Raw genomic sequence first — 19,895 nt, forward strand, 5'->3', positions numbered from 1 at the left:
GGAGATACTTGCCTCCGTAGTGGGTGCCGATAGCCATTCCAGGGTTCACATTATGGCAGATTTTTCAACGCTCCCCGACCCTGCAGGCCACTAGGAAGATGTGACGTGACCCGGTGCAGCTCCCTGTTGGCACATGTGCCGCGGGAGCTTTAAACTGCAGAGATACGGGCACCCCCTTTGGAGGTACAAATCTTTGGAAGTTGGGGGTTCCCGGATCGGAAATGAATGGGGTTCAGCTCCGGAGACACCCTGCTTCAATTCTGTCTTTTAAAAAAAATCAGCTGCGTGGATTTCTTCTTTAGGGCAATAGCTGTGCTGTTAATAAACGTGTATGATTGAGGTTGCTGTCTCAGTGTACTGTTATAGCCCAAAACTTCAGGTTTAGAAACCAAGCTTTATGGTTAGTCTAAATCATGGGTGGCCAACTCCAGTCCTCAAGGGCCACCAATAGGTCAGGTTTTAAGGATATCCCTGCTTCAGCACAGGTGGCTCAGTCAGCACCAGTCATCTATGCGGAACTGTTGGTGGCCCTTGAGGACTGGAGTTGGCCACTCGTGGTCTAAATCTTGTTTTCAAATATGTGGGCTTTCCTGGGCCATTAACAGCTGCTACAATTCCAGTAAACGTTGGCAAAGATTATAAAGGGCACATTTAGCATATAATGGGAGTAGAACGGTCCGATAATGCCCAATTATTTTGGAATTATTAGCAACAATTTGTCCTAAAAGCAAAGCTAGTCAGGCACTATGATTATGTCATGTGTTGATGTTTGTATTGTTATCATGGTATTGGGGTGTATACAATGCATCTGAATGTTATAATATACTTTTCTCACAGAGATATTTTTGAGCGTGTCATTCATCTGAGCTTAGCAGCCAAAAGAATCAAGTTCTTCTTCAAGCGCTACTTGGAGTACGAGAAGAAACACGGCAGCCCAGAGAGCGTCCAGGCCGTGAAAGAGAAAGCTCTGGAGTATGTGGAGGCAAAGAGCTCCCTTACAAAGACCTAATGCTTCCGGACCGGAGAGACTTGTTTTTTGTGGCTGTGCACAGACCTGGTTTGGTGTATAACGCGCTCCCCTGGACGATGTGCTCATTGGACGGCATACGGAGGCGCAGACTCTCCACACCTGTACATAAAAACGCAAGCTGTGCAAGAAAAGAGACTGCAGGCGCTGAGCTTTCTCCATTTCTGAGATACAAGTGGCTCTTTTTTTAATTGTATATCCTATTCACCGACCGTTTTGAGGCAAATACAATCAATTCATGATTAAGCATACGTCGTGAAATCAATTCTTAATACTGAACAAATGTATTAAAGGCCCCATAGGCTTCGTGTCTTGCTGCGTACAGTTGGGAATCCATGAAATGTGGAAAAATAAATTCATCCATGTGCTCAGCTTTCTTTGTCTTCCCCCCTGAACACATATAATGCCAGAGAAGCCACAAGCCAAACAGCTTTTGGTTACATTCCTCTGCAATAATAAAAGAGCAGTTCTGGGGTGGGAAACCATGCTGTTCAAATGTTACACTACTTATCCATCTGTTGATGGATATTTAATCTCATTGCTATTAAAGCGAATGGGTAAACAATTGTGCTCCTGCACATGCTGGCGTGCTTGTTATATCTGTTTATCGTGGGGAAATATCTATTACAAGCAAACAGTTGAAATATGGTGCGTTTGGTAGTGCATTGCATGCAGTTCCAGCATTGAAATAGGTGATAAGCTTAAAATTGTTATGTAGACTACATAGGCTGGTAGTACTTTTTTGGATCAATGATTATTAATGAACAGCCCTGTGTTTTGCTTATTCTACTAATGCCTAAAGCCACATCTGCCTACATCTTACGTCTCTTATACCCTCTACTTCCACTGTGTTCTTAGCGCAATTGCAGAATTTGGGGGCTGCTAGTGACCGCTAGAACCCACAATCCTGTATTAAGAACAGAAGGCCAATACCACTGCTTTGCCTTCCAGCAATGTACTGCAAGCTCCTCTGGTGAAGTAAGGGTCAACCAAAATGTCTACTTTGCTTTTCTCCGTATTCTGTCACTTTCCTGGCTCTAACCGTTATCTGACCGTCTGGCCCATTTTTAATCGGTTTTGTAATTCTGATTTATTCTCACTTTCTCTGCCAAATTTCCTCTTGTGAGTTTTTCACGTTACCTTCTGCTTCTCTCCCCGGCTCATTCTATTTCAGGACATGCTTTTCAAACGTACTGACTGACATGTATGCAGGTCTCCATGTGATCTTCCATGTAGGGGCTTCGCTGGAGCAGCAATTACACATACCAGATCATGTCCCCTGCCCACTACCCCAAATAACCCGAGGCAGGCTCTCTCCTATTGATTATCCGCATAAGGATGCATCACTAACTGCCTATCCTACAGCCCATATATTAACAGCCCTGGGATGCTGCTGTTTTGGTATCTAAATCTGATGGTGTAGGTGGCACTGCTGAGTTAACCCATTGCCTGGTTGAGTTTGGCAATGCATTGTAGAACAAAGTGTGACAGGTCACAGCGTCACACTGACACTTCAGATCGTTTAGTTACTGGACCTAGTTCTTTTTGTACCTGGGGAAAAATGTTTTTGAGCTACGGGCTTCATTTAAAGTAAGTGACACGTGAAACGGTGAGGAACAGGTGACATCTTCTCTACATGCGTTCCAAGGAAGGCCTCTGTGTTACTGAAATCGTTTTATTACACATTGGACAAGAATTTCGCACCTCTAGCCACTTCATCAGGCACCTGTGGATAAACAAGACCTAGATTAGCCTTTTAATCTCCGAGTTCTCCAGCATCCCAGATTGTACAGAACCCGAGTCTTTTCTATACATAATGTTACAGCAACATTTCATGTCTGCGTTTTCCAAATCTCAGTAGTGTAAAGTTGACTTGCAACAGTTGCAGAGCTTTGTCTTGCTGTAGTTATCACACACAGGGGTTCCATGTTGGTGTAGGCCAGCAACACTGCTCTAAAACAGGGGTGCTTAACTCCAGTCCCCCTCCAACAGGTCAGGTTTTTAGGCTATCCCTGCTTCAGCACAGGTGGCTCAGTAATCTGATTGGGCCACCTGTGCTGAACCTGGGATATCCTTAAAGCCTGACCTGTTGGTGGGGGTCTTGAGGACTGGAGTTGAGCGCCCCTGCTTTAAGACATTACGTTTGGGTACATTTGTAGCCCTATGTTATTGCAACCTGGGGTGCTCTCCTGCGGGTGCAATGGTACGATTGCCTTGCCCCTTGCGTGGCTGATTCAAAATAATGGCCGCTTCTCCCACTGGTGTATGCCACAGGTACAATAACGTTTATTACATCTGTATATGGGCTCACGTAAACTTTATGCAGGGCTCCTTTAAAATACAGAATGAATCTTGGTAATAGTTTTGTGTATTTCACAAATCTGTTCAAATATGTTGGTGTATGTATTAGGAAAGCAGCGAATCCTGCAATATGTGATTACACTTATTATATATCGCAGTATGCTCAGGGGTTGACGTGTGGTGGTACCTGAGTACATGGGTATCCAACTACCTTTTTATTTAGAAACCTGAGCCTACAATTATTTAAATCGCTAAGATTTTTTATTCTTTTTTATTTATATATATATATACAGCTAAACCCCGTTATAACGCGGGTCTCGGGGTCCACCCCGAGACCACCGCGTTACTAACGGGGTCGCGAGAAAAAAAAATGGCCGCCGCGCTTTAGCGCATATTCATCCCGCGGGACAGGAGATGGGAGCGGGCATGTCCCTCCGCTCCCCGCTTCCCCCTGTCACCGCGGGACAGGCCGCGGGGCAGGAGATGGGAGCGGGGATGTCTCTCCTGTCCCCGCTTCCCCCTGTCACCTCGGGACAGGCCGCGGGGCAGGAGATGGGAGCGGGGATGTCTCTCCTGTCCCCGCTTCCCCCTGTCACCTCGGGACAGGCCGCGGGGCAGGAGATGGGAGCGGGGATGTCCCTCCTGTCCCCGCTTCACCCTGTCGCCTCGGGACAGGCCGCGGGGCAGGAGATGGGAGCGGGGATGTCCCTCCTGTCCCCGCTTCACCCTGTCGCCGCGAGACAGGCCGCGGGGCAGGAGATGGGAGCGGGGATGTCCCTCCTGTCCCCGCTTCACCCTGTCACCGCGGGACAGGCCGCGGGGCAGGAGATGGGAGTGGGGATGTCCCTCAGGTCGCCGCTTACCTCAGAACCATGCTGCCTGCATGGAGGTTGTAGCGGGGGGTTTCTTCTCCCCACCGCTGTCCCCGGTGCTCCCGCTGCCTGCGCGGGAGGAGGGGGGGGAGCGGGTGGTGGTGCTGGTCGCGGCCCGTCTGTGTAGAGTGAGAGAGTGTGTGTGTATGTATATATGGGAGAGAAAGTGTGTGTGTGTATATGGGTGTGTGAGTGTGGGTAAGTGTCTGTGAGTGTGTGTAAGTGTCTGAGTGTGTGTGTAAGTGTGTGAGTGTCTGTGAGTGTGTAAGTGTGTGTGAGTGTCTGTGAGTGTGTGAGAGTGTGAGAGTGTGAGAGCAGTGTGAGAGCAGTGTGAGAGCAGTGTGTGTGCAGTGTGTCAGTGTGTCAGTGTGTGTGCAGTGTGTCAGTGTGTGTGCAGTGTGTCAGTGTGTGTGCAGTGTGTCAGTGTGTGTGCAGTGTGTCAGTGTGTGTGCAGTGTGGCAGTGTGTCAGTGTGTGTGCAGTGTGGCAGTGTGTCAGTGTGTGTGCAGTGTGTCAGTGTGTGTGCAGTGTGTCAGCAGTGTGTCAGTGTGAGCAATGAGCAGTGTGAGCAATGAGCAGTGTGAGCAATGAGCAGTGTGTGTGCAGTGTGTCAGTGTGAGCAATGAGCAGTGTGTGTGCAGTGTGTCAGTGTGAGCAATGAGCAGTGTGTGTAATGAGCAGTGTGTGTGCAGTGTGGCAGTGTGAGCAATGAGCAGTGTGAGCAATGAGCAGTGTGTGTGCAGTGTGCAGTGTGGCAGTGTGAGCAATGAGCAGTGTGTGTGCAGTGAGTGTGTGCAGTGTGCAAAAAAAAAAATGTAAAAAAAAATTTAAAAATTTTTTTTTTTTTTTTTTTTTTTAAAAAACGGGAGCCACGGGAAAACCGCGTTATAACCGAATCGCGGTATAACGAGGCGCGTTATAACGGGGTTTAGCTGTATATATATATATATATATATATATAATCTTCAGATTTTATTGGAATTTTGAAAAGGCGTAACAGGCATTTGTACTTTGTTAACTTTGCTGTACTGTGATATAATCCCCCTTCACTGTATACTTGTATCAAAAAAGTTTTTTTAAGGAAAGGTGCTAGATCCTTTATGCACTGACACCATCCAGCACAATTACAAATACTTATTGTTGTATGAAGATAATTTTTTTGTGACAAAACAAAAAAAGGGGGGGGGGATGTTGGAACTCTGGCCCTGTGAGTTCCTCCTCCGTACCCCCAGTGGTTGTATTACCCCTAAAAAAATTTAAAAAAAAAAAAAAAAGTATGGGACTGGCTGGATGCCAATTGAATTCCTGTCATTGACACTTGGTAAAAGCTGCTAGATTTTTGGAAGCCTCACTGTGACCTGCAGCTGAAATGGGTCCATATGGGCCAGAAAACAGTAGAGCGGCTCTGACTATGCGTTTCAATAAAGTATCAGGCTACATAGTTTTGGGGAGTAAGCCTTAATACTGCATAGTACAGATTCCTGCTATAACCACTTTTGCTTTGTGATGTGTTGCAGATTTCTTTCTAACTGAAGGGGTTAGAATAGTGTTTAAACAAGCTATCACACTAGCCTGTGCTGAAGCACAGCAACACTAGGCGTCTGAGGCGTTGACACTAGGTGAGCATAGTTATTTTTGTTGGGTAACATGGTCTGCTACTTACTTTGCATGGAAAGCGTGAGTACACCGGCACAGGCCCAGTTCTTCCTTCACTTTAAATTCCTCAAGGCAAACTGCGCACACTTGCTGTGGGGTAGAAATGGTTATTGCATTACAATGTGGCACTATTCTTATTTGGGATTCAATTATTGCTTACAGAAAATGGGTCCACTGATTCCACTTTCTTGTCAAACTTGGCCTGTGGTATTACAGCAGGAAAAGGCTCAGTCTAGGGAATCCGTGTTGAAAAAGTATAGGAAGGGAAATGATACACTGCTCATTTGCATGGCACTACCCATAATCCTTAGCTATCTTAACCACTGTATGATGTGATAATGGGGTGAATGCTGCAAGTTCAGGAGTGCATGGACTATTTTTTTGGATGCTGTACATATGAAATCAGTAACATACCATGATGCAAAAACCCAGGAGGTCCTGCAGCAACCCTCGCCCCCTTAGCTAGCCCCCATGAGCAGGGTTGTAGACTTATAGTAAGACAAATCTGCTTACAGAAACAAAATCAATCCCCCCCTAATGCATAATATAAACATGAAAGAATATTGGATACTTACCCCAACCAGGTTTCTCCTCTTTTTCTTTTGTTTTAAAACAACCTTGGGGGGGAGGAAAAAGAAGTCAAGGAAGTCAAATGTCACGGTTACAACCACACTGCACTTTATGGATTAGGAAAATAGAATAGCTTCAAAAACTATCTACATGAAACCACCTTTTTTTTAATATATATAAATAAAATCAATATATCAGCAAAAGGAATAAAGTGCGTGCATAGGGCACCTCAAAAGTGCCATTCTGAACGGCCGAGTCCTGTTTTTTGAGGCTTAAAAGACCTGAGAATTATTTCTGTGGGAGGCCGGTTCACCCCAGCATAGCCAATATAATGCTCTAGGGAAGCTTCCTTTTCCTACCTGAGGAGAGCTTGGATACCTGGTCAGCAATAACATTTTTGTTGGGGTTCAACTATGTTTAGGGTGCCCCAAAATAGTGCAACTTGGCCAAGTGAATTTAGTAAAGCAAAATGTGCTAGAGGGTAGCTCTGCCCCTTTCAATGAGGTAATACTAAATAAAAAAACTTCTGCTTGCTGTCCATAAAACTGCTCCTGCCACCAGTAGACAGTGTTTCGTTATCCTACAGCTGAGAGTAGACTACTTGTGTTTGCTAGAAGCACTCGTTGAGACTGCAGATGGTACAGTTCAGACCATGGGGAGTGGTCAGCCTCTCATTCCTTCCTGAAGCCCTGATGTGATGGCAAGCAGCAATTCAGCAGTAGTAGAGGTGCAGTGGGCAGCTGGCAGGCCTGAACCATGAATCAGCAAGACCTGGACACTGGGACTATGTGTTTTGTCATGCACAAGACCATGTTAACTCTATGCCCAGGACATACTTGAAAACGAGAGGTAACTCAATGTATTACTTCCTCGTAAAATATTTTATAAATAAATGTTCCTTTCAGGATTGTCTTTGGAATCGGAAGTGATGTGTGATGATGTGAAAATTAAGCCAATTAGGTATTTAATGCTGTACTCTACAATTGAACAATAGGAGTTAGGAATTCTACCCAATTGGGCAAGATCGCCATCGTTCCCTCGTGGTAAATATGGTGGTGGATATTTAATGGCATTTGCAGCTAGTGCAGGGTCTTCTGAAGCAAAAATCCAGTACAAAATTCAAATGCACAGAGATTGGCTTGAGCGGCCTGGAAATGGAGTGGCAGTTGTTGAAAAGAAAGGCTGTGGCAAAGAAAGCCGTAAAAACGCTGTTGGCGGTTAGAAAATATTTAACATCTATGGTATACCATTGTATCTGGTTACATTTTCTGCAATGGTGTAAAGTAATGAATCAAAATTTCTATCATCCCCACTCTGCAATAATGATGGAGCTCCTACAAAAAGGGTAAGACCAGTCTGAACTCGCTGAAAGTCCAAGTGTCAACTTTGTCAGAACTCCAAGAGAAGAATCTGGCTTGAGTCAATTCTTGCGGTCCTGCAAGAAGTCGTTGTTGGCATTCCATCAAGACAAGATTGTGCTGAGGGCCTGAGGCCTATATCATTTCCTTCCAAAAGTTATATTCTCACCTAAATCAAGAGATTGCGATTCCATTCTTTTGTCCTAATCCGAAGAATTTGAAAGAAAACCTGCATAATCTTGATGTTGTGAGATGCATTATCTGACCGTGGTGCAATGCTTCAGAAGATCGAACAGGCTTTTCGTTCTCCATGGACATAGGAAGTGGCAGACAGCACCTAATGCTGCAATTGCTTACTTGATCACATCCTGCATCAGAGACTTGAGCAGATAAATTGGTGATGCACTCGACAAGGGCATTGGTTACATCTTGGGCTCTTAAGGCACATCACCTGCAGAGTTATGCAGCTGTGGACCTTCAGTATCTTCATAAAACAAGTTGGATGTCCAGTCATTGGCTCATACAACCTCTATACAAAAGGTTCTGTAATATAATATCTTTCGAAGTATCCATTGGTGTTTTAGTCCTATTTACTTCCCTCTTACATATTGCTTGGGTATGTCCCACTGGTGCTCGCCAACATAAACGGGTAATGGGGAAAGAAAAAATCATAGGCTTACCATCATTTCCTTTCCCTTTAGGAGCATGTTTACAGCAGTGCGCATACTTTTCCTCCCTGTTGTTAAATGTACTAATGGTTTCTAGGGTCTAGATTTTGGTTAAGGGAAATCTGAAGACTGAGATGGTAGAAGGAGCCTTTTTATGGACAACATGCAGAAGTTTTCTTGTGCCCTACCCCTGTGCAAGAGGCAGAGCACCCACTAATACACATCCAATACTGGGAGCAGAACATTGTCAAGCAAACTGTAACTCTTCTGTCAAATAGAGGGCAGGTGTCAATAAAGTGGCACTGCAATACAATTTAGATTACCGACTTTCCATTAGCATTGAAGGGGTTATCCGTTTCACTGCTCACTTCATTTTGCACCCAGAGGCAAATAGAGCCATACACGATGTGTGGGATGGCACAGAAACCCGACCATGCATTAATGGAGGTGGCACCTTCTAAGTCTGCCAGCTCCACATGGAATTAGTGAGCAGCTGCAGGCTATAAATAGAGACCACATTTGCAAATTAGCGTGGGCTTTTAAGAACACAAAGTATTTGAACCCTATTGCATCCACGTGAAGATATCGCCGATATAGTTTAGTTCTGATTCATCAAGTTAATACATTTTTAGGGCCTTGTGTGTTTGGGCAGAGAACAGTGACACCTAAAATGACTTTTTGGAAGATTTTTTTATTAACCCCTTGAGGGCCAAAAGAAGTAGCACTGTTCCACAGGCATTCTTTTGGTACCAGGCACATGCGAGTGTTTGAATCATTAGACCAAGATCCCTTCACGCACAACACTGAGCCAGACACATCTCCTTTACTGTTTAGATCACAGCCCATCCATAGGATTGCCACCTGGATTGTGATCCCCTGGAGATGTCTGTCAAGACGAGGCTCTGAAATCTCAGTTGGTTATTGTAATTGGCGGTGACTTCTCTTTTAATATGTGTGATGGCTTCAGTGACTCGGCAGTCAGTTTGGGATATTTCAACTATCTCCATTTTAAAACTTGACCTCTTAGGGCATTGTTACGTTGATCAGGAATCGGGTGGAAAACTGGACCTGTACTGCTGAAAAGAGTGCAGTGTTCAAACAGTTCAGGCCATGCTTCGGTGAGAGTGGGAGATGCTGTTTTATGTGATCCTATTGTCTATTAACACTCTGAAAGAATGACCAGGAGAATCCAGGCAGTGTTGGTAGGGACTAGCAGATCAAGTAAGCACACAATCTATGGAGAGCGCCAAAGTTGAATTTTTCAACTGTATTTGAAGGTGTATAGTCATTCATTCTCACTTTAAATTGCACATTTTCCATTTTCAGGGAAATGTACAGGCAGTCCTCGGTTATCCAACGGAATCCGTTCTGGAAGTAGCGTTGGATAGTGAAACCGTTGTAAAGTGAGTCCCATGTTAATCAGTGGATAACGCATTCCGGTGTCGGAAAAACGGCCCGTAGGGTTGCATTGTAAAGCGTTGGATAAGCCATTCGTTGTAAAGTTAAACGTTGGCTAGCGAGGACTACCTGTATTGTGAAATTCTTTCATTCGATTATTCTGTCGTGAAGTGAAATAAGTTACCTGTGTATATCCTTCTATAACATTTAATACGTGTTTCAAATAGACTTGGTACCTTTGGGAGCAAAGCCACTCCGACTCCCACTCCCCTGTACGATTTTATTTAATCTCCCTTTTTCTTTCAACTCCAGGGGCCCCTTATTCCCAAGATACTAACCAGGGAGGATTGGACGTTGCAGACCTTTCCAGGGTAAAGCAAAATGGCGATTTGAATCTGCCACCATGACACAGACCAATTGGAAGCTGCAACTTCTTCTGTTGATGCTTCCTTTTGGCCCGTGTGATGCAGGGGGTTTCAATACCAGGAAGTAATGACACTACCTCCACCGGAACGTATTTTGGAAATGAGGGGGTCCTGGAGTGGAAATGATCAGAGTTCAGCTGCGGGGGCTTCATGCTTCTCATCCTGGTAGTAAATCAGACGGGGGAAAGAATCGGCTACTTTAAGTCAGAATATGCAGAAACTGCTATTTTTTCCTCATGTAAACAAAACATTTGTGCTTCCTGCTCCACATTCAGTAGTCAAATGAACAGTGATATGCTGCACACCATTAATCAAATAAACAAAACAGTTTTACCGGTGCTGCTGGTTCAAAGGGATACCTGTAACAACTATCCAAGCTTGAACTGTGAAAAGGAAAGAGCCAGCGCTCCACGGATTTGCAAAAGTATCACATTTATTGCGCCATACACAACGACCGTTTTGACCTTAGTAGGTCTTTTTCAAGTGAAAAGGCATGATGCCAAAGACAGGAAACGGGATATATATACACACACCAACTACAATCAATAATAAAGTGATAAACCCCAAACAGCTGAACAAATAGCAATCAACACATATAGTTCCAATTGACAGTCTTATCTTTAGGCTTGCGATTGGCTGTGACTTGATCTCACTACTTTCCTTAGTATCCCCACTGCTGCTGCAGATCCATGTTGATTCCGGATGAACCCGGAAGTGCGTCATGCGCAAGTGTCCTCGTGCAATCCTTATAACATTTTAGTATAGCAAGTGGTTTTTATAATGTTAGTTTCTTCAAAGTCCGCCATGTAGAGATTAGCATATGAAGGTGCCACATTACTCTCCATTGCAGGTCCAGTTATTTGCAAATAGTAATTAGTTTCAAAACGAAAATTTTAATATTTTATCGCACATGGGAGAAATCATTAGCACGAAACAACATGTTCCTGACACCTGTATCTTCCTTTCCATCAAGGCTGTTCAAACACTTTATGTTTTTCTCAATGAAAGAATTGGACTACTACTGACTTAATCCTCACCCACTAAAGAAGAAGATGACGACGGATTCAGAAGGATGTTAGCCCCTGCGGTGGGCGGACTCGGGAGGAGTGACGAGCAAGTGAAGAAACTTCAAAGAATTGAAGCAGTGACATAATCTCGCGAGATTTCGGCCGAAGGACCAAGCAAGTGAGGAGGATCGACGCTGGAACGCGGAAAGGATTGCATGGAACGCACGAGGACGCTTGCGCGTGACGCACTTCCGGGTTCATCCGGAATCGACATGGATCTGCAGCAGCAGTGGGGATTCTAAGGAAAGTAGTGAGATCAAATCACAGCTAATCGGAAGCCTAAAGATAAGACTGTCAATTGGAACTATATGTGTTGATTGCTATTTGTTCAGCTATTTGGGGTTTATCACTTTATTATTGATTGTGGAGGGTGTGTATATATATATATATATATATATATATATACACAGTGTTCGACAAACCTATACATTTGCATGCCCCGGGCGAGTGGATTTAACATCGGGGCGAGCTCCTATTGGCCCAAGCAGCACACGTTTGGTACTAGGTGGCGAGTAGATTGTTTTGTTATTTGTCGACCACTGTGTGTGTATATATACATACATGTAGAGGTATCAGTACCGTGTTAGCCGAGCTTCAATAATCAAAAAATAAATAGATGATACCGTTCTGTGGCTAACGAAATGCTTTTATTTGTGTGAGCTTTCGAGATACACTGATCTCTTCTTCCGGCGATGTTACAATGAATGAAGCAAGCAAAAGCTATACTATAAAGAGTGTCTATTGGAATGTTATCTGTGCTGGTCCTTCCCCCGGTGTGGATGTGTTTTATGGCTGGAGGTGTCAAAAGCAAGTGATGAAAGAGTGTGTATGTGTATCAGTGTGAATTAACATGAATGGAGAGCCCACAGTATATACAGTATATATATCCTGTTTCCTGTCTTTGGCATCATGCCTTTTCACTTGAAAAAGACCTACTAAGGTCAAAACGGTCGTTGTGTATGGCGCAATAAATTTGATACTTTTGCAAATCCGTGGAGCGCTGGATCTTTCCACAGTCAGTAGGGCACAGGATTAGTAGTTATGTTGGTTCTGTTTGGGGTGTATTATGTATGGAGTACTCAATACCTTTTTGTATCCACGTCTCCTGTAATGCTCTTGCTGCTTCAGCCTGAAATGATGAGCATAGCATTATTTGCAAGGTCTTACATTTGATGCAGAACATCAAAACAAACTGTTCTCCGTGTAACATTTCTCCCACTTGTGTTGGTAAGATTGGGCATTTATATCACATACACCTATATTCCCAGCAACATTTACCAGCATATATGGCATTTTGAACACAATCTTATAAAATATTAAAAATGTGTTCGGTGGATACAATGATAGAATGGCGTAGAAAACATAACTTTTTGGAAAAACTAATTGTATGTATGTCTTTATTTATATATCGTCATTAATTTATATACGGTCATTAATTTACATAGCGCTTAACAGCAGTAATACACGTGACAATCATATAAATAACAAATAATATAAATAACACATAGTGGGGAAAAGCGCTTCAGATATAAAAGTAACATTAGGAAAAGGAGTCCCTGCCCGAAGAGCTTACAATCTAATTGGTTGGTAGGAAGAACGTACAGAGACAGTAGGAGGGCGTTATGGTAAGTGCATCTGCAGGGGGCCAAGCTTTATGTATGAGGTGTAATGTATCAGTCATGCAGCTACTCATATGCTTCCTTAAGCAGGTGTGTTTTAAGACGTGTCTTGTCCTCTTGGCTAATTAACATTCCAGTGGGTGGGGTTGACGTTCCATAAAGGACAATCAAATGTTAACCCTTAGCATGCTGGTCCTGTGCAGAGGGGAGCAGCTCTTGGGGAGCCCCATCATGCTGTACGCCTTTGGGGTGACGCAGATGTACACTGAAGGGGTTCAGATTGGATGCAGCTGTAACATTGTGATTGTAACATTGCTTTAATAAATGACTCATTCACTTACTAATGCCCATTACTTTTTTCGATGTAATTGTTTCCTTGTTAAAGGAGTGGGTGAATAAAATATATATATATATATTTTAAAATCATAATTCTGCAAAAAATATCTTGTATGTATGAATGTCTTTATTTATATAGCGCTTCACAGCAGTAATATACGTGTGTAGAGGGAGATGGGGTTGGCCCGGTATTAAAGGGGTTGCACCCAATATGGCCACCCCCTGACCTCACCAGGGAGGCAAGGGGTTAACTGGACTGCGGTCCAGGAAGGTGGTTTACACCTTGTCATGTCATGAAAATATATGTTCCCCTGTTCCCATGTTTCATTATAATCCTGCATTTTAATGTTTTAAAATGCATTTCTATATCTCCAGTTCTGGAGGTCACAGAGAGTTGATATTTGGCCAATATGTGGAGTCACTGTAGGCATTAAGAACTGGCAAATATCGACCCACTGAGCCCACCAGAATTGAACTTATTAATATGTGTAGATACTAAAGTGTATATGTATGGTATTTTGGATCTGCCCTGAAAATGCAGACTCCATCTGCTATGCTAATAGGTCCTGAAGGGCAGCCGGCTGATTGAGCCTAAGCACTGTGATCAAAAGTTAACTGCCTGATTGTTTACACTAAGTACTAATCAACAGATCAAGTACTAATCAACAGACTCTGCCACTCTAATTGTTACCTGAGGGTGGAGAATCATCAAAGTGGAGTGGTTTGTAAGTGTTATGTCTACACCTACAAACAATGCAGATACTTCATTTGATAGACTGGTCGTCGCCCCTGATTTAATTATGATGATAATTATTCACCAATAGTCTGTATTCAATGTTAAGAATAGGATTACACAGGTATATAAACTGTGTCAACCCTACAGTTTTTAGTTCTTCTTCTGATACCATCTTGAATGTCACCGGATTGCTGGAGAATTGCTAGCTGATACTTCTCCATTCCCCAACCCTAAGTAAGTGTTACCTTCTTGTCTGTTAATTGTACTATATTGCTGTGTTCACCTTTTTAAGGAATAAATTATATTTTATTATATCTAAGCCTCGTTCAATTCAACCCAGATATTTGGTGTTCATTATATCTTGTCATAAGCTACCGAGACAACGTGACAATCATATAAATAACAAATAATACAAATAACAGGTCATAGGAATAAGTGCTTCAGACATAAAAGTAAAATTCGGAAGAGGAGTCCCTGCCCCGAAGAACTTACAATCTAATTGTGATAATAGACATTAAGTAAAAGGCGACTATGTGCTCATTTGCATGTTATTTCATAGGTAGGTAGGAAGAACGTACTAGACAGTAGGAGGGCATTCGGCTAAGTGGGTCTGCAGGGGAACAAGCTTTATGTATCATGTGTATAATATTAGCCACGGTGCTACTCATATGCTTCTTTAAGCAAGTGGGTCTTAAAGGTGGATAGAGAGAGTGCTAGTCAGGTATTGAGGGGAAGGGAATTCCAGAGGTGTGGGTCAGTCAGTGAGAAAGGTTTAAGGCGGGAGAGGGCTTTAGATACAAAGAGGGTAGAGAGGAGACATCCTTGAACAGAACGCTAGAGTCGGGATGGTGCATAGCGAGAAATTAGGGCTGAGATGTAGGGAGAGGCAGAAAAGTGTAAAGCTTTAACAGTGAGGAGGAGAATTAAGTGTGAGATGCGGGATTTGATCGGAAGCCAGGAGAGTGATTTGAGCAGGGGAGACGCTGAGACAGATTTAGGAAAGAGTAGAGTGATTCTGGCAGCAGCGTTTAGGACAGCTTGTAGGGGAGACAGGTGAGGTGTGCCTTTCTATCCCTCCAAGTAATCTTCTCCCTACTCGGATGCAAATGGAGCCATTGACGATGCACGAGATGGCCCAGAAACCTGACCATGCATTAAAGAGGCTGCACCTTCTTGCTTGGCCAGCTCCTCGTGGAAATAGTTAGCAGCTGCATACTATAAATAGAGGCAAATGGGAACATTTGCAAATTACTGTTGGCTCTTCAGAACACTCAGAACAACACTATTTGTGTTAAATCACTCAATGCTCATTTAAACCAAGAGGCAGCTACATTAAAGCAGCATTGCCTTCAAAATCTGTAGTATTAGGTAATACTTACAGCAAATACAAACCACTGGTGAGCACATTCACAAGTCTCAGACAGGTCTGCAGCCCTGCCTTTCCCCATTATCTCCTAGCATAGAGTGCTTCCACTGCAGCAAGGGATTCTGGGAAATAACATGCACATGAGCACACTGTAACCTTTTACTTAATGTCCATTATCACATGGATCCCTAAGCATATTCCTACCATATCACACAGCTTTTCAGCACAGCCTGGGTTAAAGAAATGCATAACCAGTAAACCTAGTCACAGACAGCTGTTTCAACCTTTTGGGTCTCTTCAGTGTGAGGCTGGTTATACTGGCTTTGCCATGGGAAGTTGGAATTTAATCACACACAATTTAAGTTATGGTAGGTAAAGAAGTGACGTGTGCTCATTTGCATGTCATTTCTCAGAATCCCTGGCTGCAGTGGAAGCATTGTATGCTAAGAGATAATGGTGAAAAGCAGGTTTGCACAACTGTCTGGCATGTGAATGTGCTCACAAGTTATATTTTTATTTGCTCTACATTGTACGGTGGGGGCTTTTGTCACTTGTTTCCCCAACACAACTTAAATAATGTGTGGATAATGCTTACTGGATCTAATTGGTATTTTTATTTAAATACCCACTCTGTATGTCCTTTTCAATGAGTTTAAAGTATTCAGCTTCCTTGGGTTGCAATAACCACTTAGAAAGCACAGCCCTGCCTCGTTGGAAGTGGGCAGCCATATTGTGTGGCCTGGGAAGCAGGATCCTTACCGATCGATCGGCAGCTTAAATCATTACATTGCCATAAAGGTATAGAACTGCTGCACCTATTAAAACAACAACATCATGGCAAGAGGGAACACCCGCTTTAAAACTCACATCATAAGTTCACACTTACGTATTACTCTGTGGAGAAATGTCAAAGGGCTTTTCAGAACCAAAATACATCATTACATTTACACCATCTAGATCACAGATAGACCATCTAGATCTCACACTTACACCATCTGGATCACACTTACACCATCTAGATCTCACACTTACACCATCTAGATCACACTTACACCATCTAGATCTGTTACCTGAAAACATAGCAGCAGAATATGAAGCAGAAGATCAAAATAAGAAATCCAGCTCCGAAGACGAGAATAAATAGGTTTAACGAGACTCCACACAGGGCTTCCCTAGTCATATTACACCTGTGGGAGTGATGATCTGCAAGCATCCTGTATGGAAATGAAGGGTGCCACAAAGTTAGGGGGACGACGACATACATTTGTTAATTAAAACTGCCAATTGTCCTCTTCATATCCTACTTCATTCGAGTCTGGAAGAAGCAGGTTGTCCAAAAAATTCAGATTATATATAAATGGTAGAAACCAATCTACATAATAAAAAGGGACTGGCAGTGAAATAGGATTTAGGAAAAAACAAGATCAGATCTTTGTGCAGGAACTACATTTGCCAGATGTTTATTTTTGTGTGTGTAGACTGATAAGATTCAAAGCCCTCAATGTTGGGGACGTGACTCTTACATGGGTCCCTATACAAGAGGCTGTAAAGCCCCATGCTTCTATAGAGCTTATATATTCATAAACAAGAGGGAAATAGCATCACAGCATGTTGAATAGGGAGCAATGTTTTCAGTTTTGTCATAGCACTTACGCCTCTATTGACCTTTTATTTCCTTGTGTACCCAGTCATTTTAGATCGTGTTTACAGTGGGGAATACATTGCCAGCACAATGCAGGGGAAAGTCTTGTGCTTTAATACACAAAGACCGCATTCCCTTTGTTATTACTTGTGTTTATGCAAATTCTGCAAACCAACTGCTGACACATTATAACACCTGGAAATAAAATGATAGCAACAGGCAAATCATTTAGAAATGCGTGTTGGTAAAATGTTGGTATTTACAGGAATTGACAGCTGAATTATGTTTGTGTGTATGACCATCTGATTTATATGGGGGCAATCAGTACTCTGAATATGGACCTGAGCCAGTCATACTACAGATTGGGTTTACCAATGTTCCAGTTGCTAATGATGTTTTGGTGCTTGAGAGCTCAGGAATGCATTCAGTGGGGCTGTAATTTCAGACAATTACATTTCAAATAGAGTATATTTCACACACACAGGGAGATATTGATTTTAGGGAAAGGGATCAAACAGCTGCTAATATGACAAACATGTTTGCTTTGCTTTGGTTTGTGAAGTATTAGGCTGAGTCCCCGCTGGCGCTGAGAGAGCTCCAAGCATGAGCGCCGGGTGTCCTGTCATTTACGTGCGCAGGAGGGGGGTGGGGGGGGCATTGAGCGTGCTGGAAAGTTTGATTTTTTTGTTTACATAAGCGCCGAGCGCCGTTGAGAGTGTGTGCCGCGCACAAGCGCACAAGCGCACGAGCGCACGCACACCTTGTGAGCGGGGACTTATATCTATATATGTAAGTAACCGCGTCAAGCGCCGCACGCTCAGCACAAGCGGGGACGCAGCCTTATTCTTGTGCCAGATTGTACTCCTTCAGTGCTAGAGGGGATACAACAGGCACTGCTAATACTGAAGAGATAAGGAATTTACCTCAATGGCATGCATCAAAAGCAATTTACAAGCACACATTCCTGAACCAGCTCCACACTCCCCCCAAATTCCTTCCAAGATACATTTTACAGATGTAGCTGCCTTTATTACTCCCTCTGGTGGGTGATAACGGGATATTGTGTGATATTCTGTGGTATAACGGGTATGGTGTGATATTCTGCGTTGTAGCAGGATATGGTGTGATATTCTGCATTATAGAGTGATATGGTGTGATAGTCTTGGTTTTAACGAGTTATGGTGTGATATTCTGCGGTATAACGGGTATGGTGTGATATTCTGCGGTATAACGGGATATGTGTGATATTCTGCGTTATAGCAGGATATGGTGTGATATTCTGCATTATAGCGTGATATGTCTGGGTTTTAACGAGTTATGGTGTGATATTCTGCGGTATAACGGGCATGGTGTGATATTTTGCGGTATAACGGGATATGGTGTGATATTTTGCGTTATAACAGGGTACATTGTGATATTCTGCATTATAACGGGGTACATTCTGATATTCTGCATTATAACGGGGTACATTGTGATATTCTGCATTATAACGGGGTACATTGTTATATTCTGAATTATAACGGGGTGAGTCGTGATATTCTGAGTTATAACGGGGTAAGTCGTGATATTCTGAGTTATAACGGGGTAAGTCGTGATATTCTGAGTTATAACGGGGTAAGTCGTGATATTCTGAGTTATAACGGGGTAAATCGTGATATTCTGAGTTATACCGTTATAACGGGGTAAGTCGTGATAATCTGCGGTATAGCACAGTATGTTGTGATTTCAGTGGGAGCAATAACGCAACATCTGTAGTTCTAAATAACTTATTTTTTATAAAGGTTCACACACACGCGCACGCACACACACACACACACACACGCACGCACGCACGCACGCACGCACGCACGCACGCACACACACACACCTTCCCCCCCTCTTCTGGAACTCACTCCCACACACCATGAAACTCACCCATTCCAGCTGATTCCAACATGTCTCTAAAGATAGACCCCTGCAAATAAGTCTCTTTAAACTGACATCCACACACGCTACATTATATGTGCAATCCCTCTCTCTATCTTATTGAAGGGTGCCAACAGCTGTATTGGTCCCAGAAATAGTAAGATACTTATTGGACTGTGATGCCTTTTAATAGACCAACATACTGCATCTATCACACAGGATTAGTCTATTAGAAGGCATTACAAATATTTACAGTAATTAACCCCTCTGCTGTAGACAGATGTATTTCACAGGGCTATTCTAGCTGAATACAATGAGATATATACATTCTCTCAGCAGAGGTTGCAAACTAGATTTCACACACTCCAGGCAAATTAAAACATGCTCATGGTAATCTGAACACACAAACTCAGGAAATAGATACACTCAGGAGTATTACCTTCAATCACACAACCATTGTAAATCATGTCAATGTCTCCAAAAGTTACTTACTAGATAACAGTGTGCAGGTACTTCCTGTACAAAAGCAGCTGCCTGCTTCATCCTGACTGAGCAGCATCAATCAGCCCATGTGTCCTCTTCATTAGTAGCAGAGATCAGATGAGCACACAGAGGAAAACCCAGAACGGTAGTGGAAATCCTATTCGTTTTATGCTGTCATTGCACTGTAACAATGAACTCTTTTTTTTGTGTTTGTTTGAGGATCACAAGGCAGGCAGCATGTGCCAAGCTTTTGTCTGAAAGCCTCTGTTGTACTGTGGACACATTGAATGTAAAGACACAGAACTAATGACAGGGAATGTGTTTTATAGGTTCAAACTGGATGGGAAAATAAAAACAGACCAGTATTTTTTTATTCTTAATACGTTTTGGAAAGTGGACAAAGTGAGTGCGAGGAGATTCTCAATCCTGTATACTCCACCTTAATAATGAGGTCAGTAAGATTAATT

At 43.1% G+C, this 19,895-nt stretch overlaps 2 protein-coding genes across 2 annotated transcripts in view; one reads left to right on the top strand and one right to left on the bottom strand.

Annotated features, from left to right (window-relative positions):
* PDCD11 (programmed cell death 11) overlaps nt 1-1,735 on the top strand; it is a 52,662-nt gene extending 50,927 nt beyond the window's left edge. Inside the window, exon 36 of the mRNA XM_075612517.1 lies at nt 838-1,735. Within this exon, the coding sequence (XP_075468632.1) occupies nt 838-1,009 (172 nt within the window). The 3' untranslated portion in view covers nt 1,010-1,735. The remainder of the gene's footprint in view (nt 1-837) is intronic.
* LOC142501926 (RING finger protein 122-like) lies at nt 1,181-19,587 on the bottom strand. Its single transcript, XM_075612522.1, has 6 exons — nt 19,438-19,587; nt 16,469-16,612; nt 12,428-12,470; nt 6,431-6,472; nt 5,863-5,945; nt 1,181-2,753 (listed from the first exon to the last, which is right to left on the bottom strand). Exons 2-6 carry the CDS (start codon nt 16,609-16,611, stop codon nt 2,660-2,662), a joined length of 405 nt encoding a protein of 134 aa, XP_075468637.1. The 5' UTR covers nt 16,612; nt 19,438-19,587; the 3' UTR covers nt 1,181-2,659.
* Between the last annotated feature and the right edge of the window lie 308 nt (nt 19,588-19,895).

The sequence above is a fragment of the Ascaphus truei genome, chromosome 8 (assembly GCF_040206685.1).
Source record: "Ascaphus truei isolate aAscTru1 chromosome 8, aAscTru1.hap1, whole genome shotgun sequence".
In the NCBI taxonomy this organism is placed as follows: domain Eukaryota; kingdom Metazoa; phylum Chordata; class Amphibia; order Anura; family Ascaphidae; genus Ascaphus; species Ascaphus truei.